Source organism: Poecilia reticulata, chromosome 9, assembly GCF_904066995.2.
Source record: "Poecilia reticulata chromosome 9, P_reticulata-male-v2, whole genome shotgun sequence".
In the NCBI taxonomy this organism is placed as follows: Eukaryota; Metazoa; Chordata; class Actinopteri; order Cyprinodontiformes; family Poeciliidae; genus Poecilia; species Poecilia reticulata.
The window spans coordinates 1650038-1677870 of NC_088838.1; the positions used below are offsets into that span (position 1 = coordinate 1650038).

At 41.6% G+C, this 27833-nt stretch overlaps 1 protein-coding gene and 1 long non-coding RNA gene across 18 annotated transcripts in view; both read right to left on the reverse strand.

The window, feature by feature from the left end:
• pdzd2 (PDZ domain containing 2) overlaps positions 1–27833 on the reverse strand; it is a 211657-nt gene that overhangs the window by 116823 nt on the left and 67001 nt on the right. For 11 of the 17 annotated variants that reach the window (XR_014089132.1, XR_014089131.1, XR_014089133.1 and 8 more), the window contains 3 exons: positions 9920–10072; positions 6535–6634; positions 2934–3082 (listed from right to left, as the gene is read on the reverse strand). The exons of 1 other annotated variant lie outside the window; for it this stretch is intronic. Coding sequence is in view for 13 of the 16 variants with exons in the window: in XM_081611182.1 (XP_081467308.1) it covers positions 2934–3082; positions 6535–6634; positions 9920–10072 (402 nt within the window). In the remaining 3 variants the exon portion in view is untranslated. Of the gene's footprint in view, positions 1–2933; positions 3083–6534; positions 6635–9919; positions 10073–12854; positions 13019–13088; positions 13156–13988; positions 14152–16279; positions 16361–27833 lie in introns of those variants that run through there. 5 more of the 17 variants (XM_081611185.1, XM_081611189.1, XM_081611188.1 and 2 more) reach the window with 3 other exon arrangements.
• Positions 16747–26599, reverse strand: LOC145552981 (uncharacterized). Its single transcript, XR_014089144.1, has 4 exons — positions 22336–26599; positions 19160–19229; positions 18516–18587; positions 16747–16818 (listed from the first exon to the last, which is right to left on the reverse strand). It is a non-coding gene; the product is annotated as an uncharacterized LOC145552981 (long non-coding RNA).

Here is a 27833-nt window from a genome sequence, read left to right on the forward strand (position 1 = left end):
AAATTTAGAAGATCGGACATATATCCATTATGGAGATGATCGGTTTTGGACGGGCGATGTGCCCTTATTGCACAAGCGATACTGAAGAATGACTGATATCATTAAAGATACAGGGAAGAAGCTTTTAGTTATCTAGCTTTGCTAGCAAAGTCGTTAGCTAGCAGCTAGTTAACAGCACATCAACAACAGCCTAATGTCTGTATGATAAAAATACTGAATCGATCGATAATAACAGTTTTTCCTCACCTGGCTGTCTCCTCCCGTCCAGTAGTTCTTCAGAGAAAGGCAGATGCAGAGGCCTGTCAGTGTCTGTTGTATTTCATTACCTCTCTGCTTAAACCGCGACTCCGAGCTGAACCAGAAACGATTCTTCAACGTTTTCCGTCATCTGACAAGTAGCAAGTCTACTCCACTTTATTCACCAAAAAAGTTTTTTTTATTCACCAAAAACTGTTCTGTAATCTGGAACGTTCGCTACGTTGAGCTCCAGTTAGCCGCCTTATCTCACTACGGAAGAGGCAACTGCGTCATGCGTCACGGGCAAAAGGTCAAAGGTAACAAAATTGATTAAGTATTTAATATCTAGGTGCTTTTATGAGAATATGAATCTTTCAGATCAATTTGAGAAGCAATTTTTATCATATTCCACATTTTATCGTGTCATGTAGCGTGGGGCGTTGGTCTTGACTCGGTCTCGACTACCCTTGGTGTTGGTCTAGACTTGGTCTCGGACCCTAAAAGTCTTGGTCTTGTCTCGGTCTCGATACACTCTGGTCTTGGTCTCAGGTTAGGTGGTCTTGGCCACAACACTGGGTAAGACTTTTCCTCACCTGCCTCCCCTGACCGCTCAGCACTGCTGTAGTGTCACACAAACTATATTTGTATTGCAATACACTGTAGAAGCAAGAAAAGCCATTGCACTCTAAACATGTGGCTTCCACAATTTCTGCAAGTTACAAAGCAAACTTTTCTGATGTTGTAAAGTACAGGATCTTTCCGTGTCTGTCTGATCCTGCTCAACAAGATCTGGTAGGCGTGTAGTGATACAATAATTTCGCGATATGATATTCTGGTCACGATACAATATATATCACAATATTTGTTGAGCGATACAATTCGATACGATTCAGTGCATTTTTACAATTTTCTGAAAGATTTTAGAAGGAAAGAGTGATTTTAGTGACATTTTGTGTTCCATAGACTTGAGTTTAGTTAACTGAAAACTGATTTAAAGCACCAACTACACAATACCTGAATCTGATTGGACAGTCTAACAGTCTGCAGCTGGACAAAAGAGTGATTTTAGTGACATTTTGTGTTCCATAGACTTGAGTTTAGTTAACTGAAAAGTGATTTAAAGCACCAACTACACAATACCTGAATCTGATTGGACAGTCTAACAGTCTGCAGCTGGACAAAATGAATCAAAGATGCAGTGAGAGAATTTCTGTCAGTTAATTCATGTGGATTTGACATAAAACTCAAAAATTTAAACGGTTATCCAGGAGCAGAGTGGGAAGATTATCAGCCTCTGTAGACTCTCAATATGCAAATGATTTATGTTTTTTCTTTTGGACACTGTGGCTGCATTTTGGAGTAAAAATGCAGCCACAAATGCTGTCTTTTGGACTATGGGGAAAAAGGCTTTTCTACCTTGGCTCCCGGAGTTAGCTGTGGCTGTAAGCTGCTTTCTTCTAACTGCTAAAGTAGTGGCTCCGCCTCACCCCGTAGTGATCGACTCCCTGCAGCTACGCAGCGCCGCTATTCCCCTGCTTGGATCTCTGAGTAGCTGCCTCTGAGACTGCCAGGATCTCATAGTTCTCTCAGTCTCTGATACTCTTTTGTCTGTTGCTAATAAGAATGATCGATCAGCCATTGTTATCATGGAAATCCTCCCTGCGCCGCGGATTCTGGCTGGGGGTTTTTCCTCTTTGTCTTCCTGCTGAAAACACAGCGCCGTTGCGCGCCCGCTTCGGATATTGTTAACCCATGTTCATTCTTCAGGTAATCCTTTATATACAGAACAAAACCGCTAAGCTAAAAACTAATTACGAAGTGAATGCTACCAGTCGAAATTTGCATTAATTTCGCGATCTCACTGCTTTTGCAGCTGCTCTGTTCGCGCCGCTATTCCTTTCCGCTTCTCTTTCACGGTTACTTGCGCAACTTTACTTTGTTTCTCAGCAACAAAATACATCCCATCGTTATTTATTGAAGATTTTACATTTCCAAAAAACACAGGAATCTAATGTTTCGTTTTGTTTTGTACGTTTGGAAGCTCATTCCCTCTCACATAATCGGAAAACCGGGGAATGGCGGCGCTTTTGACATTTCTCTGACATTCGGAAAAATATGGTTTACTAATTTTAGCATAACTTCGGTTATACTAGGCCTATTAACACAATTTATAAACTGGTGTGTAGTTCATAATGTGCACTTTAAGCTCAAGTTGAAAGTGAGACTGAGGGAGGCGGAGCCTTGCTGCTACGCCATAACAAACTAGACGTTATAAAAAGCTAGGGGGTTAATGGATCCTTATGGATCCATTAACCCCTATGGTTTAATGGATCGATACTCGTGGATGAAAAATCGATACTTTCCGAGGGCGGAAAATATCGATATTTATCGCCGAATCGATTTATTTATACAGCCCTAAGATCTGGTGCCCATAACAACATGCTGTGATAATGTGAAGTAACTTTCCTTATATAAGCCCCCTTCACCTAGTAACCTACCAGTTTGTTGTGCATTGACACCATATTAACAAATTGAGCTGAACTGAGCAAACAAATATTTTTAAAAGGAGGTGTAACATAAGGATCCTGGGTCTTTTACAGAACACTAGAGCACAACCTACACTATCTAGAAGAGAAGTACACCTTGTGTGTTCATCCTAACATCTTCTTTTTATGTTGTGTGAGAGACTCAGTAACCTGTCTGACTCTAGCACTATCCAGTTGATGAGGTAAGGAGTATTTGCGTCGACCAGATAGAGGTTTCTCTGCCACTTCACTGCCGCTGATGATGCTCTCCACAAACAGCTCATCATCCTCACCCACTGATTCCAGACAACTGCTGCCACCTGAGGAAGAATAAATATAATTTTGTATTTTGTACAGAAATAATCAAACTCAACATAATTAAATATCCATCCATCCATTTTCTTCCGCTTATCCGGGGTCGGGTCGCGGGGGCAGCAGCTTCAGAAGGGAGGCCCAGACTTCCCTCTCCCCAGCCACTTCTTCCAGCTCCTCCGGGGGAATCCCAAGGCGTTCCCAGGCCAGCCGAGAGACGTAATCCCTCCAGCGTGTCCTGGGTCTTCCCCGAGACCTCTCCCGGTAGGACGTGCCCGGAACACCTCACCAGGGAGGCGTCCAGGAGGCATCCTTACCAGATGCCCGAGCCACCTCAACTGGCTCCTCTCGACGTGGAGGAGCAGCAGCTCTACTCTGAGTCCCTCCTGGATGACCGAGCTTCTCACCCTATCTCTAAGGGAGAGCCCAGCCACCCTGCGGAGGAAGCCCATTTCGGCCGCTTGTACCCGTGATCTCGTTCTTTCGGTCATGACCCAAAGCTCATGACCATAGATGAAGGTGGGAACGTAGATCGACCGGTAAATCGAGAGCTTCGCTTTTTGGCTCAGCTCTCTCTTCACCACGACGGACAGGTACAGCGCCCGCTTCACAGTAGACGCTGCCCCAATCCGCCTGTCGATCACCCGCTCCCTTCTTCCCTCATTCGTGAACAAGATCCCCAGATACTTAAACTCCTCCACTTGAGGCAGGACGACCTCCCTGACCCGCAGAAGGCACTCTACCCTTTTCCGGCTCAAGACCATGGCCTCGGATTTGGAGGCACTGAGCCCCATCCCGGCCGCTTCACACTCGGCTGCGAACCGCTCCAGTGAGAGCTGCAGATCACGTTCCGATGAAGCCAACAGGACCACATCATCCGCAAAAAGCAGAGATGCGATCTTAAGGCCACCAAAATGAACAGAATCGGTGACAAAGGGCAGCCTTGGCGGAGTCCAACTCTCACCGGAAACGAGCCCGACTTACTGTCGGCAATGCGGACCAGACTCTGACACCGGTCATACCGGGACCTGACAGCCCGTATCAAAGGGCCCGGTACCCCATACTCCCGGAGTACCCCCAGAGGGCCCCCCGAGGGACACGGTCGAACGCCTTCTCCAAGTCCACAAAACACATGTAGACTGGTTGAGCAAACTCCCATGCACCCTCCAGGACCCTGCTGAGGGTGTAGAGCTGGTCCAGGGTTCCACGACCAGGACAAAAACCACACTGCTCTTTCTGAATCCGAGGTTTGACTATCCGACAGACCCTCCTCTCCAGGACCCCTGAATAGACCTTAACAGGGACGCTTAAGAGTGTGATCCCCCTGTAATTGGAGCACACCTCCGGGCCCCCTTTTTAAACAGGGGGACCACCACCCCAGTCTGCCAATCCAGGGGTACTGCCCCCGATGTCCATGCGATATTGCAGAGTCGTGTAAGCCAACACAACCCTGCAACATCCAGAGCCTTAAGGAACTCCACGCAGATCTCATCCACCCCCGGGGCCCTGCCACCGAGGAGCTTTTTGACCACCTCGGCGACCTCGTCCCCAGAGATTGGAGAGCCCAACCCAGAGTCCCCATGCTCAGCTTCCTCAACAGAAGGCATGTTTGTGGGATTGAGGTGGTCTTCGAAGTATTCCGCCCACCGGCCCACAACGTCCCGAGTTGAGGTCAGCAGCGCACCATCCCCACTATAAACAGTGTTGGTGCTGCACTGTTTCCCCCTCCTGAGACGCCGGATGGTGGACCAGAATCGCCTCGAAGCCGTACAGAAGTCTATCTCCATGGCCTCTCCAAACTCCTCCCATGCCCGAGTTTTTGCCTCAGCGACAACCCGAGCCGCATGCCATTTCGCCCGCCGGTACCCATCAGCTGCTTCTGGAGTCCCACAGGCCAAAAAGGCCCGGTAGGGACCACACTGCTCCACACCGGGTTCGAGGGTTGCCGCCACGACAGGCACCAACAACCTTGCGGCCGCAGCTCCGATAGGCTGCCTCGGCAATGGAGGTACGGAACATGGTCCACTCAGACTCAATGTCCCCCACATCCCCCGGAACGTGTTCGAAGTTCTGCTGGAGATGAGAGTTGAAGCTCCGTCTCACAGGGGACTCCGCCAGACGTTCCCAGCAGACCCTCACTACACGTTTGGGCCTGTCAGGTCTGACCCTCTTCCTCCCCCACCACCGGAGCCAACTCACCACCAGGTAGTGGTCAGTGGACAGCTCCGCACCTCTCTTCACCCGAGTGTCCATGACATACGGCCGCAAATCCGATGAGACGATGACAAAGTCAATCATCGAACTGCGGCCTAGGGTGTCCTGGTGCCAAGTGCACATATGGGCGCCCTTATGCCTGAACATGGTGTTGGTGTAGTGAAACATGTTGTAGTCATTGATTGAGATGTTTTTCTTTTTCAAACGTTTTAAGTGTCCAAAAAAGTAATATGAGAAATGTGATAGGGCATAGGTACCCTTCTCATGGATCTAAAGCAGGGGTGCTTAATATGTCAATCGCCATGGCAACGGGTGTGCTTAAGTGACAAAGAGTGAGAGAGTAAAAAGATAGGAGTGACTTTGAGGTGATCACCTATTCAGGGTTGTTTTACCTTTGTTGACCTTTGCTGTGGTGCACTGCAAACACTGTAATTTCTGAACGTTCAATGAATGACAAAATTGTACTAATTACCTCGTTTGTTTGAAAGTATGTCATTGACAATAAACATCAAATAGGAGAAATATATTTTATGAAGTATTTAACAAGCAAGTGGCTTCTACTGCAATAATTATGTGAATTGCCTAATATTAAAAAAATTATATGTTGCTGGACTTATGTGCTCGTCATGGATTGTCCATAACAAAACACCATGTTGAAGCATAGGGGTGTCCATATGTGCACTTGGCACCAGGACACTTCAGGCCGCAGTTTAATGATCAACTGCTCTGATCTGCGGCCACATGTCTTGGACACTCGGGAGAAGAGAGGTGCGTAACTGTCCACCGACTACTATCTGGTGGCTTGTGGTGTCACCTCTGGAATCTGTTGTTGGAGGAAAAATATTCCAACTTCAGAAGATGTGCTTTTTGGTTCCTCTTGTCAGTCTGCAATTTCTCACATTGAGGTCCTAAAACCAAATTTCAGCTTTGCAACTAGCTTCTGACTGAGAAACTAGCAACCTCCTTCCAGTGTCCGAATCTAACTGAGGAAGAAAGTGCATTAGATTTTCTATCACTTTATAATTATTAATAAAATAAGTCAATAGAGTTTCATTTACAATTTTTATATCTTTGTGTCATGTGGTACATCTCAGCCAGCTGGTGAGAGAAAAAGCACATTTTGGTCTTAAAGTTCTAAACTGTTTATGTGAAGAACTTATGTTCCACCTTCCACTTATGATGGATGGATGGTTGGATGGATGTTTGGACGTACAGATGGACGGATGGAAGAAAAGTATTGATTTACCTTGGGATTGGCAGGATACCTTCATAGGTGTAGGACTGCAGCAGCATGTTTCTGATGCCTCCCCCTGATTGAATTCCTCTAGGTTCTCCAGCGGTGATAACTGCAATAACACACAGATTTTCTCTAAATTGTTCAACAACAATGTACTGTATATTAGATTTATTTTAATAATAAATAAATGTTTTGGTAATGTTCTGGCCCAGGAACAGATCAGGATGCAGGGCCGGCCCAAGCCTCCATGGGGCCCTGAGCAAAATTTGGTTTTGGGGCCCTCTAGTTTTGCTAACAATTTGGACTGGCTGCATTCTACAGTCCAATCATTAGATCATTCACACACCTGCTACAAACTTATTGCATCTCTGACAGTGCTGTATACATCATATACATGTATAATATAGGATATATTTATTGGCCAACTGATTTATCGACCAGTTGATTTCTGGGCGCCAATTTTCTTAATTTTGGGGGATCATGATTGGCCAATACTTACATGTGATGCCCATTTTATCCCCTAATCTTATCTTCATCAGCAAAGGTTTATAAATCAGTCTCTGTCCTCTTCTAATCTACAGTGAAAGGTTTGACTGACAGACCGGCCCAAGAGGTCAGGTCTGAACATTTGCAGTTAACAATATTCATCCCACTGTTGCCAACTCAGCGACTTTCTTGCTATATTTAGCAACATTTCAGACAAAAAAAAATTCATTTCAGTTAAAATCAAAATTGGCAGGTCAGGCTTTTTAAAGATCGGTAACCAGGGATCGGCCAGAAAACTGCAATCGGTGCAGCCCAACTTAAGATGGAATACATACACATATATTCATGACATTCTTTGATTAAAAAATTCCTATTAAGCTTTACTCCAATAGCTAAAATTTTAATTTACACCACCAGGTGAGTTTTTCTTCCCTGGAATGTGGATTGGTACTGGACTGATTCTGAGCCTTCAAATGATTTTAACAGAAGTTTCACATAACTTAGAAGTTGATGTAAAAATAATGTTTGTTTTAGCCACAAAATTATTATACTCAGCAGCAAACAACATATGCTTAACTACAGGATAGAGTAGTTCATCGATGTAGCAGCTATGTAGTCTGATGTAAAAACATTTTGCTAGACAATGTCAAACATTGAGAAGTTTTAATTACTGTCATCAAACATGCCGTTTTGAAGCCAAAAATACCTCAGAAATGTACAGAGCCAACCATGATAATCAACTCATTTAAAGTTTAAACTCAGTTTCACACAAACACAAAGACATAACTGTCTGGCTGCTGAACTGGACCGTTCCAGTTAGCTATCAAATTTTCTATTAGCAGCTTTACAAATCTTTTACATTACATTAACAAGGCACATTAAAATAAACCTTTATCTTGGCTTTTTTTCAATTCTTCCTCTTTCTTTTCTCCCTCCCTGAAGAATAAGTTATTTTTTGAGACATTGTTGTCCTTACTTAACGTCTGACCGGAGCTTTGGACATTTGGATGCGCTCTGCTCATTGCACAGCAGCTCGTTACCGGCAAAGCGTGCAGTACCTACCGCGGTCACAAGGGGGCCCCAAGAGCAATTTTGTTTTTTATTTCTATCAAAAATTGTTTCTACATACATGATTAAATATATATTATTGTAAAAACAAAGCACTTCATAGTAAAATTGTGTTTTTGATATTATAATGGCATAGAAATTATTACTAAAAACAATCAGCTCCACTGAAGGGGCCCCGTAGTGGCCTTGGGGCCCTAAGTGGCTGTTTAATTTGCTTGTGCCTTTGGCCGGCCCCGTCAGGATGGATTAATGGCAAAAGCTAAACATGCTGCTCCAGTTATCCAGTTAATAGTAGAGATGTGCCGATCAGGTTTTTTCCTGCCGATACCGATACCGATCACCCATGAGGGCCGATCACCGATACTGATCACCGATACCGATCACATTATTTTTCTTTTTTTTTTTATCATAAACACTACATTATGTGGAAAAAGGAACCATGAATTCACCTTAATTTAGACAAAAACTTGTTTTTAATCCCTTTTTCCAAGAAGAAAACTAAACAAAACAGGCATTGTGCAAATATCTTTAACAGACTGATAACATATGAAGGCTCCGAAGAGTCTAAATAATGCAAAGAGCCAAAATAAAACCTCTCAACATTGCCAAAAAAATTCAAGTATAAAACTTAACATTCAAAGGCAAATACGGGTTCCATTACAATAAACAATCCAGAGTTACTGAATGAATACTTCCTGATAGCATGGCGGCTAGCTGATTACTGCTAGTTCTGAGTGACTGTTTCTGACTGAGCGGAGTAATTATGCAGAACAGGGAGGAGATCAATTATTTTTTAGAGATTATCTGTCTCATGTTAGGACAGCGAAAGTTTTAATACGAATGTAAAATGTATTTTTTTCAGGTTAGATACTGCAGCTTTAAGCAGAGGTTCGGTGTGAGAGTCACTACCAGGTGGAGCATTAGCGGCGCTCCGTCTGTCAAATATTACTAGCTGTAGCGCGTAGCAGCGGTTCAACAGCGAGAGCAGAACCAGCGTCTTACATCGCAGCTCGAAGACTTCAATAATTTTGCGGGGACCGTCATGCTAATCTGGGTGAGTGTTTGTAGCTGTGCGCTGCTTTACCTGCTATCTGATCCTCCATATGTCTTTTTTACTGAAGTGAGCCTCGATGTAGCCAAACTCCGTCAAGTATGGCATTGTTTTTATGCCATATTAGATTCGTTGTGTTGATGCATTTTGACGTGCTTCAATTTTCCGCCACAACACGCAAACTTCCCCAGTCACTCAGTGCATTATAGTTCCACATCGCTTAGGATTTGTTGCTGCGCGTTTGCGCAGTGTGAAGGAAAGAGGAGACCAGCTGCACAGGCAGGCTGCGAAATGAGATGCAGGTGATCGGTTTGTGTGATCGGCAACAAGAGCCAATGATCGCCGATCACCGATCATACACTTTTTCACGGAAATCGGCCGATTATGATCGGTGTCAATAGTAATATAAAAAATAGAATTACATAAAATAAAATTGTACAAGTGTTTCTATTTCAACTAAAAATATTAAAGATAAAATTATATGACAGAGAAAGAGCTGTCCATGAAAACATGCCCTGCAGTTTTCATAATCCTACTTTGTTAGAAAGTATAGAAATGTTCTAGATACCCTTTGGGGGTTTTCTCAAAGAAACTATACTCAAAGTGTTCGACTGCATACCTGCCTTCGGCACATTTACTGTGAGCCAATGTTGGTAGTGGTTTTCTATAGAGTCAACACTGCTTATTGAAAACAAATTCTCATTTACAATAATGAAATGCAGGTTATTTCTGTGATTTTAGTACTATGACAATAAACTTCCACTCATATGTTAAATAATCTGAGTTTACCAGGGAGGAATTGTTAAGACCAGCGGTACTACTGAGGGTCTGGGAAAAGCAGGGGGGTGCAGCCTGAAACAGGGAGGAAGAGGATCTGCAGGTGCTGATGAGGTCCGGAAGGCTTGTGGAGGGAAAGTGTTCAAAATCCACTTTTGACTCCTCCTGCAGGGACACAAAAAAACATGCATATTACATAGAAAAAAAAATCCATACGTATTTTGTACTTTGAACACAAAAGCAGATGATAAAATTCCAATGAATTTAAAATTTGAAGTTCTGCTCTGGGGATGACTGTAGAAGTACCATTACAAACAGTGAATTAAAAATGCCCACCCCTGAAACATGCCCTGCAGAGTGGCCGGTGATTTTTTACTGGCCACTCAGATATTTCACCAGCCAGTGTTTTTTTCTTTCAATTACAAACCCTACCAGTACAAGCAAATGATGTAAAATACATGATTTATTCTTAACTCTATGAAAACCAATTCACTGGCATAAGTTTACCATACATATGTACGTATACAGAATAATTTAACATAATATGCTTTGTTATTGCACTAAGTTCACTTGAAGTAATTACTAACAGCAAACTTTAACTACACAACCCTAACAATCATGCAATCATTTCCTATGTTGAACATTTCAACATTTTGACTACAACTCCCCAGATAGTATTTATTTAAGATGTTTCTAGTCATTTTTAAACATTTTTAATGGTATCAACAGGTGTTTTCTAACTGTTCTATTTGTTGTTCCTTACTTATTACATTTTCTATTGAAATTAACAAATTCTTATTACTAAAAACATCTCAAAACGAGTTCATAATTAATTCATAATCTCAGAATTCTGAGATTAAAGTCAGAATTCTGACTTTTTTCCAGTGACCCTAATCTATGGAGTTAGATTTGTTTCACAATTATTCAATCAAAAAAAGATCACGTAAAACAAAAAAAGTAGTAATCAAAGCAAAAAAAAATCATGTCAAACAAAAACCGAGTAGTGATCAAAACTTTTTGATATAAAAAAAAAATAGTAAAGTGTATGATCGGTGATCGCCGATCACGGTCTCTTGTTGCCGATCACACAAACCGATCACCTGCGTCTCATTTCGCAGCCTGCCTGTGCAGCTGGTCTCCTCTGTCCTTCATACTTTGCAAATGCGCAGCAACAAATCCTGAGCGATGTTGTGTGGAACTATAAAGCACTGAGTGAATGGGGACGTTTGCATGTTGCGGCGGAAAATTGAAGCACGTGGAGTGAAGCAAGTCAAAATGCATCAACAAGACGAATCTAATATGGCATAAAAACAATGCCATACCTGACGGAGTTTTACTATATCGAGGCTCACTGCAGTAAAAAAATAAAAAAAGACATATGGATCGATCAGATAGCAGGTAAAGCAGCGCACAGCTACAAACACTCACCCGGATTAGCATGACGGTCAGAAAGCCAGAAAGCTAAACAAATAGACCTCAAAATAATTTAAGTCTTCGAGCTGCGATGTAAGACGCTGGTTCTGCTCTCGCTGTTGAACCGCTGCTACACGCTACAGGTAGTAATATTTCACAGACAGAGCGCCGCTTCCGCGCCACCTGGTAGTGAACTCTCACACCGAACCTCTGTTTAAAGCTGCAGCATCTAACTTGAAAAAACAAACTTTTACATATGGATTAAAACTTTCGCTGTCCTAACATGAGACAGATAATCTCTGAAAAAATAATCGATCTCTCTGCCTCCTCCCTGTTCTGCATAATTACTCCGCTCAGTCAGAAACAGCCAATCAGAGCCAGCAGTAAACAGCTAGCCATGCTATCAGGAAGTTTTCATTCAGTAACTCAGGATTGTTTATTGTAATGGAACCTGAATTTGCCTTTTAATGTTAAGTTTTATACTTGAATTTTTTGGCAATGTTGAGAAGTTTTATTTTGACTCTTTGCATATTTGGCCTCTTCAGAGCCTTCATGTTTTCTGTCTGTTGAAGATGGTATTACTGATAGCAGTACAATTTGCACAATGCCCGTTTTGTTTTTTTCTTGGAAAAAGTTATTATAAACAAGTTTTTGTCTAAATTAAGGTGAATTCATGGTTCCTTTTTCCACATACTGCAACCGGTAGTGCTTATGATTAAAAAAATTATAGTCATGTGATCGGTATTGGTGATTGGCCGTGATCAAAAAGACGTGGTTTTGAGTTGTACTTTAACGGTTTCTCCCTTTGTTGTTAAGCACAGCATGAAATTAATATGTACATGTCTAAGTTTGATTGAGAAAACGGAATTATCCTGCGGCGGCGCGGTTAAGCATCACATGACTTTTTGCCCTCCTGCATTGTACGCATGCGTGAAATTTCCTTATGTAAACAATAACATGCAGGGGGTCTAGATTTGTAAATCCAATTATAATTAAGTCGGTGCCTCACCAGCTACGAACCTCACCGCACGTCACTGATTATACATATAAGAGATGTGCCGATCAGGTTTATTCCTGCCGATTCCGATCACCCATGAGGGCCGATCACCGAAACATATGAAGGCTCTGAAGAGGCCAAATAATGCAAAGAGTCAAAATAAAACCTCTCAACATTGCCAAAAATTCAAGTATAAAACTTAACATTCAAAGGCAAATATACACACATACGGGTTTTGGTGTATTAGCGGGACACTTTTTTCAAACCAGTTTTTTGCCACACTAAACGGACACCCATTTCCACTTATGCTAGAAAGACGTAGTAAGTTGTCAAAAATCTTGTTAGTGCTACACAACATAGATCTCACTTAAAAATTTAGATACACACATCAGAACTCAAAATACAAGAACCTGATGCAATGCTGTATTAAAGGGACAAATGATAATGAGGTGTTTGGCTCCGCCCATGACACCAAGAGTAATTGTCTGGGCCAATTTTATTTATCAGGACCATGGCGTACACATACAAAAAACTTACAATTTATGTGCATTAAGAAGTCCAAACATGGAAATATGGACTATAACTAGTCCATATTTCTGTGGCGTGCATCTGTCATCCCATGAGATGTCTGAATCTACGGAATCAGGAACATACTCCTCTTCTGATGATGTCACCTCACTTGAACTTTGTTCTGGACAGACCTGTTTATTAAAAACATATTTTGTATACATTGAAAGCAGTTCAGCAAGAATATTTCCACTAAAAACTTACCACTTAAATTCAGTGATATCCTCCTTTTATTTACGATAACACATTTTGTGCCAGGACTGGTTGCAAACTAGACAGAGAAAAATAAGAATTGACAAAGGGAGGAAGCATAAGTATTTAAAAAGTCTGTGCTGCACTATGACTCAATTTCAACATACAGCACAGCTACACATGGAAATATTTTAGAAGTGTTCCTGTGGGATCACATTCAAAAGATTAACCCAATTCCTATTCTCAAAAAAATTACCTTTACATCACACACCACTCCATTTCAGAGGTGAAAAAGTCCCTCACATAAAACACATTTTTCTAAACTTTACATTTCATCATGGATGAGATCATGATCACACACACACAGTTAACCAAAAAAAGTGTAATCTTAAGATAAGAATTTGATCCTGACACTTGAGTAGTGTAGAGTATCAAAACCAATGAATCGTTTTGATTCATTGTTTTTGAATCGTAATAACCATGTGTTTGAACAATACTTAATATTCTCATGACTATTTTAGGAAATAGAAAGGTCATTGAGATAAAACTTGTCAGGTGAGTTGCCAGAAAATAATTTGCATGCATCCAACTCAGCAGCCTGACAAGGCATCTCTATGGAGAGTTAAAATGAAGGGATGAACACTGAATGATTGTTTCTAAAAAAATAAAAATAAACAATGTCCACCTAATATATGAACTTGTCCAGTTGAGTATTACACAGGATCCATGTGTCTGTGTGCATCTAAATTTAACTTTTATTCTTTTCTACCTGTAAATTCAAAACTCAGTCCTCCAAATTTCTGCACCTTATACGATGAGTATTACACAAGACCTGTGTGTTTGAAGAGTACTTAATATTATTTCAACAACTTTATATAAGAAACTAAGTTGGTTGTCGGAGACCAAAATTACCTCTGGGGGGTTGGTTGAACAGCATCTGCATACATCCACGTCACCAGACCTGACACAGTTCATCTTTGGAAATCTGAAATGTAAAGAACACTCACTAAATGTGAGTTTGTTGCTAATGTAGAAAACAGTCCTCCCTATACACCTTACATTTTCAGTATTACACAAGACCTGTGTGTTTGTGCACTCCCAAATGCGACTTATCCTTCTGTACTTGTAATTTCAATACTCAGTCCTCCCTATTCCTGCACCTTACATTTTGAGTATTACGCAGGACCTGTGCGTATGTGCGTTTCTAAATGTAATTTTCATTCTTTTCTACCTGTAATTTCAAAACTCATTTTTCCAAATTTCTGCAACTTACATGATGAGTATTACACAAGACCTGTGTGTACAGGTCCTTCAAAAAAAATTAGCATATTGTGATGAAGTTAATTATTTTCCATAATTATTTTGATAAAAATTAAACTATCACATATTTTAGATTCATTGAACACCAACTGAAATATTTCAGGTCTTTTATTGTTTTAATACTGATGATTTTGGCATACAGTTCATGAAAACCCAAAATCCCTGTCTCAAAAAATTAGCATATCATGGAAAGGTTCTCTGAACGAGCAATGAACCTAATCATCTGAATCAACAAAGTAACTCTAAACACCTGCAAAAGATTCCTGAGGCTTTTAAAAAACTTCCAGCCTGGTTCATTACTCAAAACCACAATCATGAGTAAGACTGCTGACCTGACTGCTGTCCAGAAGGCCATCATCGACACCCTCAAGCAAGAGGGTAAGACACAGAAAGAAATTTCTGAACGAATAGGCTGTTCCCAGAGTACAGGCTGTTCCCTTGATACTTCCCACTGAGGTATCAAGGCACCTCAGTGGGAAGGAAAAAGTGTGGCAGAAAACGCTGCACAACGAGAAGAGGTGACCGGACCCTGAGGAAGATTGTGGAGAAGGGCCGATTCCAGACCTTGGGGGACCTGCGGAAGCAGTGGACTGAGTCTGGAGTAGAAACATCCAGAGCCACCGTGCACAGGCGTGTGCAGGAAATGGGCTACAGATGCCGCATTCTCCAGGTCAAGCCACTGTTGAACCAGAAACAGTGGCAGAAGCGCCTGACCCGGGCTACAGAGAAGCAGCACTGGACTGTTACTGAGTGGTCCAAAGTACTTTTTTCGGATGAAAACAAATTTTGCATGTCATTCGGAAATCAAGGTACCAGAGTCTGGAGGAAGACTGGGGAGAAGGAAATGCCAAAATGCCAGAAGTCCAGTGTCAAGTACCCAGAGTCAGTGATGGTCTGGGGAGCCATGTCAGCTGCTGGTGTTGATCCACTGTGTTTTATCAAGGGCAGGGTCAATGCAGCAGCTATCAGGAGATTTTGGAGCACTTCATGCTTCCATCTTCTGAAAAGCTTTATGGAGATGAAGATTTCATTTTTCAGCACAACCTGGCACCTGCTCATAGTGCCAAAACCACTGGTATTACTGACCATGGTATTACTGTGCTCAATTGGCCTGCCAACTCTGCTGACCTAAACCCCATCGAGAATCTGTGGGATATTGTGAAGAGAAAGTTGAGAGACGCAAGACCCACACTCTGGATGAGCTTAAGGCCACTATCGAAGCATCATGGCCTCCATAACACATCAGCAGTGCCACAGGCTGATTGCCTCCATGCCACGCCACCTTGAAGGCTGCAAAAGGTTTCCTGACCAAGTATTGAGTGCATAACTGAACATAATTATTTGAAGGTTGACTTTTTTGGTATTAAACACATTTCTTTTATTGGTCGGATAAAATATGCAAATTTTTTGAGACAGGGATTTTGGGTTTTCATGAGCTGTACGCCAAAATCATCAGTATTAAAACAATAAAAGACCTGAAATATTTCAGTTGGTGTGCAATGAATCTAAAATATATGACAGTTTAATTTTTATCATTAAATTATGGAAAATAATGACCTTTATCACAATATGCTAATTTTTTGAGAAGGACCTGTATGTGCACTCCTAAATGTGACTTTCATTCTTCTGTACTTGTAATTTCAATACTCAGTCCTCCCTATTCCTGCACCTTACATTTTGAGTATTACACAGGACCTGTGTGTATGTGCGCTTCTAAATGTAGCTTTCATTCTTTTGTACTTGTAATTTCAAACCTCAGTTCTCCCCTTTTATGCAGCTTACTTATCAAGTTTTATACAAGACTTGTGTGTTTGAACAGTACTTAACGTCTTATCAAAAACTGTATTTTAGAAAGTAAGTTGGTCGTTGGAGACCAAAATTACCTCTGGAGGCTTGGTTGAACAGGATCCGCATGAATCTATGTCACCAGCCTGACACGGTTCATCTTTGGAAATCTGAAATGTAAAGAACACTCACTGAATATGAGTTTGTTCCCAATTTAGAAAACAATCCTCCTTATTCCTACCCCTTGCATTTTCAGTATTACACAGGACCTGTGTGTATGAGCGCTTCTAAATGCAACTTTCATTGTTCTGTACTTGTGATTTCAAAACTTAGTCCTCCTTATTCCGGCACCTTACATTTTGAGTATTACACAGGACCTGTGTGTATGTGCGCTTCTAAATGTAGCTTTCATTCTTTTGTACTTGTAATTTCAAACCTCAGTTCTCCCCTTTTATGCAGCTTACTTATCAAGTTTTATACAAGACTTGTGTGTTTGAACAGTACTTAACGTCTTATCAAAAACTGTATTTTAGAAAGTAAGTTGGTCGTTGGAGACCAAAATTACCTCTGGAGGCTTGGTTGAACAGGATCCGCATGAATCTATGTCACCAGCCTGACACGGTTCATCTTTGGAAATCTGAAATGTAAAGAACACTCACTGAATATGAGTTTGTTCCCAATTTAGAAAACAATCCTCCTTATTCCTACCCCTTGCATTTTCAGTATTACACAGGACCTGTGTGTATGAGCGCTTCTAAATGCAACTTTCATTGTTCTGTACTTGTGATTTCAAAACTTAGTCCTCCTTATTCCGGCACCTTACATTTTGAGTATTACACAGGACCTGTGTGTTTGTGCGCTTCTAAATGTAACTTTCATTCTTTTGTACATGTAATTTCAAAACTCAGTCCTCCCTTTTTATCCAGCTTGCATATCAAGGACCATCAAGGTAAAAAAAAATTCTCATCAGAGAAGACAACTTTCTTCCACCTTTCAATGTCCCATGTTTGGTGCACCCTTGCAAAGTCCAAACGGGCAATTTTGTGTCGTGGAAGAAGACGTGGCCTTTGAAAACATTTTTTTGTTTCTGAAGCCCTTTTCTCGCAGATGCCGTCTGATAGTTATTGGGCTGCAGTCAGCACCAGTAATGGCCTTAATTTGGGTAGTGGATTGTCTCGTGTCTTGACGGACAGCCAATCGGATCCTGCGGCTCAGAGCTGGTGAAATTCTTTTGGGTCCACCACTTGACTTTTTTGTTCTATAACCCTCAGGATCATTTAAAAAATGCAAAATGACTGTCTTACTGCGTCCAACCTCAGCAGCGATGGCACGTAGTGAGAGGCCTTGCTTATGCAGCTCAACAATCCTACCACGTTTAAAGTCAGTGAGCCTTTTGCCATCAGGAGGTCTTGACAGTATAAAGACTTGACAGAAAATGACATGGAATCTAGGTTTTTGCTAAGCTTTTGGTTTTTAAAGACTATGGTCTTAAACTTTTGATCAGCTGAAAAAATCATGTTTGAGTGTAAATGCAGTTTTCAGAAAATTCCCTACTCAAAAGTTCTTGTCTCTTGCACTGATTTTTTCCTTTAACATTGTGAAGCTCTACTTAGAAACTTCTTAAGATCCAATAGTGCAAAATGCAAATTCTTGCAATTTTTTGACTGGTCTTAAGATTTTGATCAGGAGTGTATGTACCGGCTTACTAATGAGGTAATGAAGCTTCAAACTGCTTTGCCATTACAGACCAAGCACCCTCTGCATTGGGTGTCATCGTTTCCGAGGTGGAATCATCTCATTGCAGAGAAACAAGATCAGGGCTTTCATTAATTTGTCGTTGTAAGTTAAACTTTTCATGAAAATAATTTTTTTTTTTGTGGCGTATTCAAATCTTGTTTGAAGGGATGTGTGAATGTTAGCATAGCGACCAGAGTCTCTGACTCTGGTCGCTATGCTAATGGCAGTGATCGAGACGGGAGGAGAGGAGTAGAGCTTGTAAGTCTTAAGTCTGGTTCACACGGCATGATTTTAGGATTGTCGGACGATTTTCCAAACTTCTGTGACCACAGAGCTGAAAAAAGTTCAACAGGTTTGTGTGTCCAGCCACATAACGGGAGGAAATCTTGCCATGTGAGCAGGCTTTAGTACAAAATAATGTCAACTACAATCTACTTGCAATGCATATAGCTAGTGTAAGCATCAACCCGCGCCGCAGAAAAATTGCCAAGTCTTGACCGGTCCGCGGAGATAAAAAGGTTGGGGACCACTGGTACTTAATGTCATTTCAAAGACTTTATCTTAGAAAATAAGTTGGTTGTTGGAGACCAAAATTACTTCTGGAAGGTTGGTTGAACAGAATCCGTATGCATCCACGTTGCCAGCCTGACACAGTTCGTCTTTGGAAATCTGAAATGTAAAGAACACTTACTAAATGTGAGTTTGTTCCCAATGTAGAAAACAGTCCTCCCTATTCCTCCACCTTACATTTTGAGTATTACACAGGACCTGTGTGTATGCGCACTTCTAAATGCAATTTTCATTCTTCTATACTTGTAATTTCAAAACTCAGTCCTCACGCAGTTATGCAGTTAACATATTTAGTATTACACAACACCTAGGTGTTTGTACAGTACTTAATATGTCAATTACTTTATTTTAGAGAATAAGTTGGTCGACAAGGACCTGTGTGTATGTGTGCTTCTCAATGTAACTTTCATTTATCTGTTTTTGTAATTTCAAAACTCAGTCCTCCCTATTCCTGCACCTGACATTTTGAGTATTACACAGGACCTGTGTTTATGTGTGCTTCTAAATGTAATTTTCATTCTTCTATACTTGTAATTTTAAAACTCAGTCCTCCCTTTTTATGCAGCTCACATATCTAGTATTACACAACACATGTGTGTTTGAACAATACTTAATATCATTTCAATTACTTTATTTTAGAGAATAAGTTGGTCGTTGGAAACCAAAATTACCTCTGGAGAGTTGGTTGAACAGGATCCGCATGCGTTCACATCACCAGCCTGACAGTTCATCTTTGGAAATCTGAAATGAAGGGATGTACACTGATGAGTCCATACTTCTTAATAGAAAAATAAAGTCCACCAACTGTATGTGCCTGTCCACTTCTTGTTTTCAACTATAATGAAACCCTGTATTACAAGTTGACATATCCTTCAAATATGTCTTCAGTGCTAGTTGAATGATTTGGGATAGTATTGTCACACTTATAAGCACCTTTCTTCTCCATGTCCAGTCAGAATCACCATAATTATAAGTGATTTCTTCCCCATAACCAATATCTTTGAGTGCAAATAAACAGATGAGACCTTCCATCCACTCTTTTAACTTTCATTTTGCTGTTTGGGTTCATCTGATCATCATTTACCAGCAGTGGTGGGAAGTAACGAAGTACAAGGACTTCGTTACTGTACTTAAGTACAGTTTTCGTGTATCTGTACTTTACTTAAGTAGATTTAATAATGGGGACTTTCTACTTTTACTCCACTACATTTTACAGTAAGTATCTGTACTTTCTACTTCACTAGATTTCTACAAAACTGTCACGTTACTCGTTACATCCAAGTCGCGTTGCTCTTTTCTTCCGTTAAAATGTGAAGTTCAGGGTCTTAAGGTGGCGCCGTAAAATCCAAGCAATAACGTGAATTAGTGTCTGTTGTCACCCATCGCCTCCACCTTTACTCGCACGCGGAGCTCCAGACATGCGCAGTGGTTTCCTCTGAGCGGGAGGAGATGTTTGTCTATAATATAATAGCGCTGCATAAATTGATATGGCGACATGTGAAATCAGCAGCGCTTCGCTTTCACAGATGGTGGGACTTCGTCCAACTTTTAGCGTCACTTGGAAGGAAAGCTTAAAGAAAGGTAAGATCTGTGGACGTGATGCAAGCTAAGCTAGCTGTACAGAGACACATGTTGCATCTGATGAAAAAAAGTTGTCACTCATGCGCTGAATTATTGTGTGGAGGTGTTGACTGAGGTGTCGCATATATGGGACAACGCTGTGACCAAAGTCTGCAATATGGTGATGACATTCAGGAACGATCCGATTCTTCTGGACGGATCTTTACTAAGTTCTAAGGACTGAAGCCTCACTTAAGAGCCGTTCTTTGTTCTCGTGTACACTGCGGTAGCTATACAATATATATAATCGCTGAATAAGTGAAAGTTGAACGTATGAACACAGAGCATGCTCATTGCTCATTGATTGATTTCGTCTCCTGTCATGGTGGCAAGCCTCGCAGTGGGAGGGAGGGTGAGAACAGTCACAATGCTCCTTCTGCTTGGTTACTTGTTGCGCCGTTGGACAGTGTTCATAGTTGAACGTTATTTACCGTTAATTGCGATGTTTCAGTTGTGGTTTCTGACATATGCAATATGGGCAACCGCCCAGGGCGTTATTTTTCTAGGGATGGCAGGAGACCTCTGCGGATTGTAGCACAGCGATAAAAGCAAAACAGAATGAAGTGTTTTAATTGATACTGGTTAAATTCATTTCAGCTCTTAAGTATTTAATATCTAGGTGTTTTTATGGGAATGTGGATCTTTCAGATCAATCTGAAAACCAATTTTGATAGGTAAACTTAATGTTATTGTGTCATTTAGCGCAGGGTGCTGGTCTTGGGTTCGGTTGTCTTGACTACAACTCTGCTACATGGCTCCTTGGTTGCATGTCCTCCACCCCGCCCGCACCTTCTTTACATCCCCTTTCAGTTAGATTTAGTTCTAAATAAATGTGACTAATGAAGTTCATGCTATGTTAGGACAGGAGACAAAATGTTTCCATCCCTGAAATTATGATTCATAGAATCACATATCTAAGTCTAAACTGTTACAGAGAATAAACACAATAAGAACATGTTTAATCTGTGGTAGGGTTAATTAAAATGGCACATTTATGATGTATTAAAATTAAATATGATCGGCACACTTAATGATATTAGCGATTAGGTAATGCATTCAGCGAGTACTTTTACTTTTAATACTTAAGTATTTTTAAAAGCCAGGACTTTTTTACTTTTACTTAAGTAAAATGTTAATGTGGTACTTTGACTTTTACTTAAGTACATTTTTGACTGTGTATTTGTACTTTTACTTAAGTAAATGTTTTGAGTACTTTCTCCACCACTGTTTACCAGCCTCCCCAATTATCCATCCTCTGGCAACATCAACACTAAAATATTAGGTATGCAAATAAGAATAATTATACCACGCAAGGTGTTGCACACTTAAAAACTAGAAAATTCCTGCAGAAATTTTAAAGGGGCATGCCAAAGTGTGCCCGTCGGCACACATGACTCAGCGTTATGATGCTAAAAATTAGCATTAATGCTAAAGAAAGCTGCAATGTATTCAATAACCTATGGAGAGGCAGAAGCATGTTCACTAAGCTGTACTTGTACCATTTAGTATGTTGCATAAGCTAAAATGAGCCAAAATGCTAATAATAGCATGAATGCTATCAGTAGCATTTGTAACATCACTAGCATGTTTTCTGTCATTACTCCATTCAGTATATGAAACATTGGTAATAAGCAAGAAAGGCGTTCTGATGCTCAACATTAGCATCAATGCTAAGCTGAGCTAACTTGTAGTCAAAAACCTGTGGAGAGTCAGAAACATGTTGATGAAGCTGTACTTGGACCATTAATTTTGCTAAAATTGAAGCATAACGTGAAATTAGCCAAAATGCTAATGTTAGCATGATTGCTATCAGTATCATGTTTGGCATCACTAGCATGTTGCATGTCATTACTTACTCCATTCACTATACAAAATGTTGCTAATAAGTAAGAAAAGTGTAGTGATGCTTAATATTAGTCAGTCAGTCACTGCTCTCCTTATGCATTGCTATGGCATGCCCCTAATTAATCAGTGTGGTGTTGTGCAGGTTCTTTTATTTCGATGAACACTGTTGAAACAGGAGAGCGGCAGTGAGCGCCTTCGCTGACCAGCCGTTACTGCGCTTAATTGCCGTTGGCTTGCTCACAAACATATTTACAACGAGTCAAAGAATACATATTTTCAATACAAGAATTAACTAAAAAACTTCTACACATATACCTCGCCACTGCGCTCCAGCCCACCTTCCCCACAAGAGATACAAACAGCAGCACTAATTAACATTTACCTGTTGAAACAGGAGAGCGACAGTGAGCGCCTTCGCTGACCAGCCATTACTGCGCTTAATTGCCCTTGGCTCGCTGAGTCAGGGGTGCTGCTCACTGTGCTCCACATGCCCACTGGTGGCGAACCGTTGTCACTGCATTACAGCGCCTCTCAGCAAGAGAAGTGCAGCCAGCACAAGAAAAATGAAAGCAAATAAAAAAGAAAAGGAAGGGGGTGTCATTACTTCAGATGTCCATTCTGTCACACTCTCCCCTCAAAAATGAATGTCGTCCCGACATTCGTGTATCCTAGCTTTACAGCAAATAAATCAGCAAACATGTTGTTTTGATGCTTTACAATCATGCAGAGTTCTTCTAAGGAGTCAGAATGAATGTTCAAAGAGATGCTATGCTGTATCCAGTCCAAAATATGACATGTACCTCCTATTAATGTCACATTGTTGTAGTTGACGTCATTGTGCACGATGACAATCCACCACTTGATCCGCCAGTAGCGTAAATACTTACTCTCTTCTGAGAGTAAGGTACTTTAACTTAAAAGTAAACTCTACCTTCAAAAACATGCTAAAACAGATACTATGGGTACTCATATCTTTCTAACTAAAGTACATCAAAAGTAGTTAATCATGCAAATCATTCTAACTTATTCACATCACATAAAAGGCTGTCCCAGATTATGGTAATTAAATCTTAACATAGGTTTTCTTGTTCGAAAAGGATACCTTCTCACTCTGTTGGGTGATGTGTCAGTCTCTTCTTTGTCACTGGCAGCTGACTGGTGAGACTCATCTCCACTGTTCATGTCTCTGGATGAAAGTTATCTTCTAGTGTTGCATCCAGGTCCTCACTAAGAGTTGGTTGCTGCACTGGTCCACCATCAGCTATGCAGTCCTTTTGCATGTCCTCGTGTGGGTGGAACTCTGGTGCCTCCGCTCTCAGCTGACTCGATGAGATGATCAGATTCCGTGTTGTGATGCTGTAGAGGTGCATGGATGATGGCTTCCCAGTCTTCTTCATTATCAGAGTTATCTGCCTGTCTCTGCTTCTCTCTCTTTTCGGGGTCTTTTAGGTTGAGTGGTTACTTTTGGTTCTGTTGTTGAAAGGAAATCACCTGGAAAAAGCAGATTTCTGTGGATGGTCCCGATTCGCCCTTTTCTACTTTCTGGGTGAATTTCATACAGAGGGCTGTCCTGATATTTTCTTTCTTTGACAATGTACACTTTATCTTCCCAGAATGCTCTTAATTTTCCTGGTCCTCCCTTTTCACTCAGATTCCTAACAAGCACCCTCCATGCAGTTTCTATTAGAATTAGTTCGCTGTTCTGGATGCCAACTGATAGGCTTCACTCATCCTTGTCTTCCATTTTTCTGCATAGTCCTGGTGAGAAGAGCTTTGGTTCTTTTCGCTGAGACCGAACATGAGATCGATGGGGAGCCGACTGACGACCAAATAAGAGGAAGTAGGGAGCATAGCCAGTAGCTTCACCGCGTGTGCAATTGTATGCATGGACCACTTTTGGTAGAGAAGATTTCCAATCTTTTTTCTCGATTTCTGGCAAACTCCTCAGCATAGCAAGCAGTGTCCTGTTGAACCTTTCAACCTGACCGTTACCCTGCGGATGGTATGGCGTTGTTCTTGACCCCTTGACCCCACTGTACTTCTCTAGTGATGCGAATAATTTGTTTTCAAACTCTTTTCCCTGGTCATGATGCAGCTTTGTGGGAAAACCAAACTTCAAAACAAAATCCCCAAATATCTTCTCTGTAGCCGTTTTGGCCACTTTGTTTTTGCAGGGATAAGCCCGGGCAAACCGTGTGAAATGGTCCATCACTACAAGGATGTACTCATACCCACCACTGCATTTCTCCAGATGTAAGAAATCAATGGAGACTAACTCAAATGGGTATGTAGTGATGATGTTGGCAAGAGGGGCTCAATCTGATTTATTTGGCCGCTTTCGTTTCAAACAACTGCATACACGAGTGACATAGTGCTCGACATCACCTTGCATGTTAGGCCAATAGAAGCGATCTCTGACGAGATGCAACACCCTCTCAACTCCAAGATGACCCATCTCCTCATGAAGCTCCTTAAAAACAAGTGCATGATATTTCTGTGGTAGAAGGAGTTGTTAGCGACTTGCTGTTTTGCGGTGGAGTAGTCATCTTCATCCATATATAATCTGTGCTTTTGTCTCATTAGAGCAGCAACCCTCCTGTTGCCCTTGTGCCAGCCAAGTTTTGGCTTTTCCTGTGCACTAACACATCTCAATACTTCGCTAATTACTGGATCATTTTGTTGAGCTTGTTTAAGAGCTGCTCTACTGATGTCCTTTACTGATGTGTTCGCTGCATCACATTCTTCTGTGACCTGACTCTTGATGGTTGCTGGGCATAGCCATGGCTCAGACTCCTGAAACTGAACAGCAACTGCTTGAATAACACTGTTCATCACCTCTGGGTGTACTATCCATGTGCAGGTTTGCATGTACTCCTCCATGCTGAGTGACATTCGGGAGAGGCCATCTGCATCTCCATTTACTTTGCCTGGGCGATACTTTATTGAAAACTGGAAATCAGCCAGTTCAGCAACCCATCGATGAGTGGTTGCATTCAGTTTAGCTGTGGAAAACACATATGTAAGAGGGTTATTGTCAGTGTAAACTGTAAATGGTGGTGCATAATAGAGATAATCTCTAAACCTCTCACATATGACCCACTTCGGAGCCAGGAACTCCAGCTTCCCTGAATGAAGGTGATTGTTTTTCTCTGGGGGTGTTAGAGTTCTGGATCCATATGCTATGACTGCTTGAGTTCCCTGCTGTCTCTGGTATAGTACAGCACCAAGCCCTTCTTGTGAAGCATCACAATGTAGAATGAATGGCTGTTCAAAGTCTGGATAACCCAATACTGGTGGTTTCACTAGAAAATCTAATAACTGGCAAAGCACCTCTTGATGTTTTGCTGACCATATAATTGGCTGTGATGATGGCAACTGTCCACTGTTCTGATTTTGTTTCCCTACACCTCGCTTTTTGTATTTTCCTGTTCCCTTTTTCTCTGGGTTCGAGGAGAGAAGATCATAAAGAGGCTTAGCTATGCAGGAGAAGTTTGGGATGTAACTGCAATAGTAGGAGACAAATCCCAATAATTTTCTCAGTTCTCCCACTGTGGAGGGTTTTCTTTCTCTCAAAGCCTGTACAGGAGCAATATCTGCAGGATCCATTGTGTATCCTTCTTTTGTGACCAGCTTTCCAAGAAATCTCACCTGGTTCTTAAAGATGTCACATTTCTTCGGTGTCAACTTGACTCCTGTTTCCTGGTAACACTACAATACACTTCTAAGATGATTCAAGTGGTCTTCAAATGTTTTAGAGTGCACCAAATTATCATCCAGGTAAGGCAAACACACCTCATCACGTAGCCCAGCCAGGCACTCTTCCATGAACCTCTGAAACTCTGCTGGTGCTGATGATAATCCAAATGGTATTCTCACCCATTCATACAGACCCCATGGCGTGATAAATGCAGTGAGTGGCCGACTTGATTCTTCCAGGAAGCTCTGGTGATAGGCTTTTCCCTGGTCAAGGACAGAAAACCAAGAACTTCCAATCAGGCTGTTTAGCATGTCCTGTATGCGGGGAATGGGATGACGGTCTGGTAGAGACTTCTTATTCAACTCTGTAATCACAGCACAGTCTGAGACTACCATCCCTTTTACGCACACAGACTGTCGGGCTAGAGTAGTTTGACTTAGACATCCCCTATTTAACAAATCTTCAAGATATTCTTTCACCTCGTTGTGTAGTGGTTTTGGAACAGATATATATGTTCTGGTCACTGGTGTGGGATCTTGTAATCGGATTTTGAGGTGCATTGAGGGGATGGTTCCAACATCATAATCATCATGAGAGAAGGCTTCACACTCCTCTCGAAGTAGTTGTTTCACCAACTGCTGCTGTGCTGGGGAAAGGTGGCTGATGAGAACTGGTGGATCCCAACGATCTTCACTTCCAGCCCTGCTTTGGTTCTCCTTTTCTTCCCCTTTGCTCTCTGATCCCATTGGAGTTCCCTTTTCACAACTGAAATTTGGTGTCTCTATTTCATTTACTTCTGTTGATTCCGTTGGTGCCACATACATTGCTTTTACTGCTTGGATTTGACCTACTTTACTTTTGGAGGGTAAAATAATGTCATGAGCAGTATCATTGTTCACTGGGATTCTGAAGCAGGACCAGGAACTCTGCTGTAGGCACACTATTCCTTCTTTAACCCTTTGTCCTTCTGGTAGCTGTGACTGCGAGAGGTTCAAACAGGACTCCTTGCTGACCTGCTGACCTTCACCATCTTCATCTGGCCAGCTGGGATGATAATGTTTTCTCTTGGTGCTTTATGCCCTGTTCCCCATTCGTATTTCTCATGAGTTTTATAAATACCTCTGCCTTCTTACTTTCAATAGAAAATGCTGTACTAACAGCTTCTGTAATGATGGGGGGAGGATCTACACCCATTCTCAATAGGTATTCAATCACATTGTAACCAATGATTGGTTCTTCTCTCACCGCATCCTCCTCAGAAACTAGAACTGGCACCCAGAGCTCTAGCTGTGTTTGACTCGCTGATGGTAATTTAAATTTGACCTCAACCCAGCCAATAAAAGGGATTGGTGTCTTATTTACTGCTCTTCCATCCAATATTCCAGGTCCAATAATTTCAGTGAGGCTTCTGATAGTAACATGGGGCAGATTCTGCTTTCTCCACTTTTCACTCATGAGGCAGACCTGTGATCCAGTATCCAATAGAGCTCTGGTTTCCACTCCATCCAGCAGGCAGATGATGGTACACTTCTTTCCAATCAAGTTGAGCAGTTTGTCTCTTTGTGATGGAGAGAGGAGGTTGATACCAACACTCTCATTCCACTCAGGTGCTGTGTGTCTCGTTCTTTCCATACACTTAGGTTCTGAATGGTGTGTGATGTCAGTGGTAAGCTTTGTGTCCATTTTCTGTTTGGTCACTTTCCTTTTTGTCATCTTCTTTTGCTGGTACAGATGTCACACTGCTCACAGACATATCTGCTTCTCCGGGCCTATCTGATGTGTTTTTAACAAATCTACACCCACGTGATAGATGCCCACTTTGTCCACATTTGAAGCAATGGTCACAAAACTCTCCTCTATTGTTGTCCTGGCAATGTTTACAGCCACGTCTCCGACTTGGTCTTGACTTGGAAACAGGTAAATGAGAGTCATTAACCAGTCTTCTGATGTCTTGTATCTCACTTTTAAGTTGTCTGATGGCATCTAAGAGCTCGGTTTCTGTGTGAGAGGCAGATGATTGCACTTTTCCCGTTTTATTCTTAATCCCGGTGGAAGATGGCTGTTCTTGCTCCCAAATTGCTCCAACTGTTGTTTTGGGAGCCGCCTATGCTTCTGCTCTAACCTCCCTCACTTTCAGATCTTTATTGTTCCTTCTGAACTTCTGTTGCCTTTCCCATTCAATG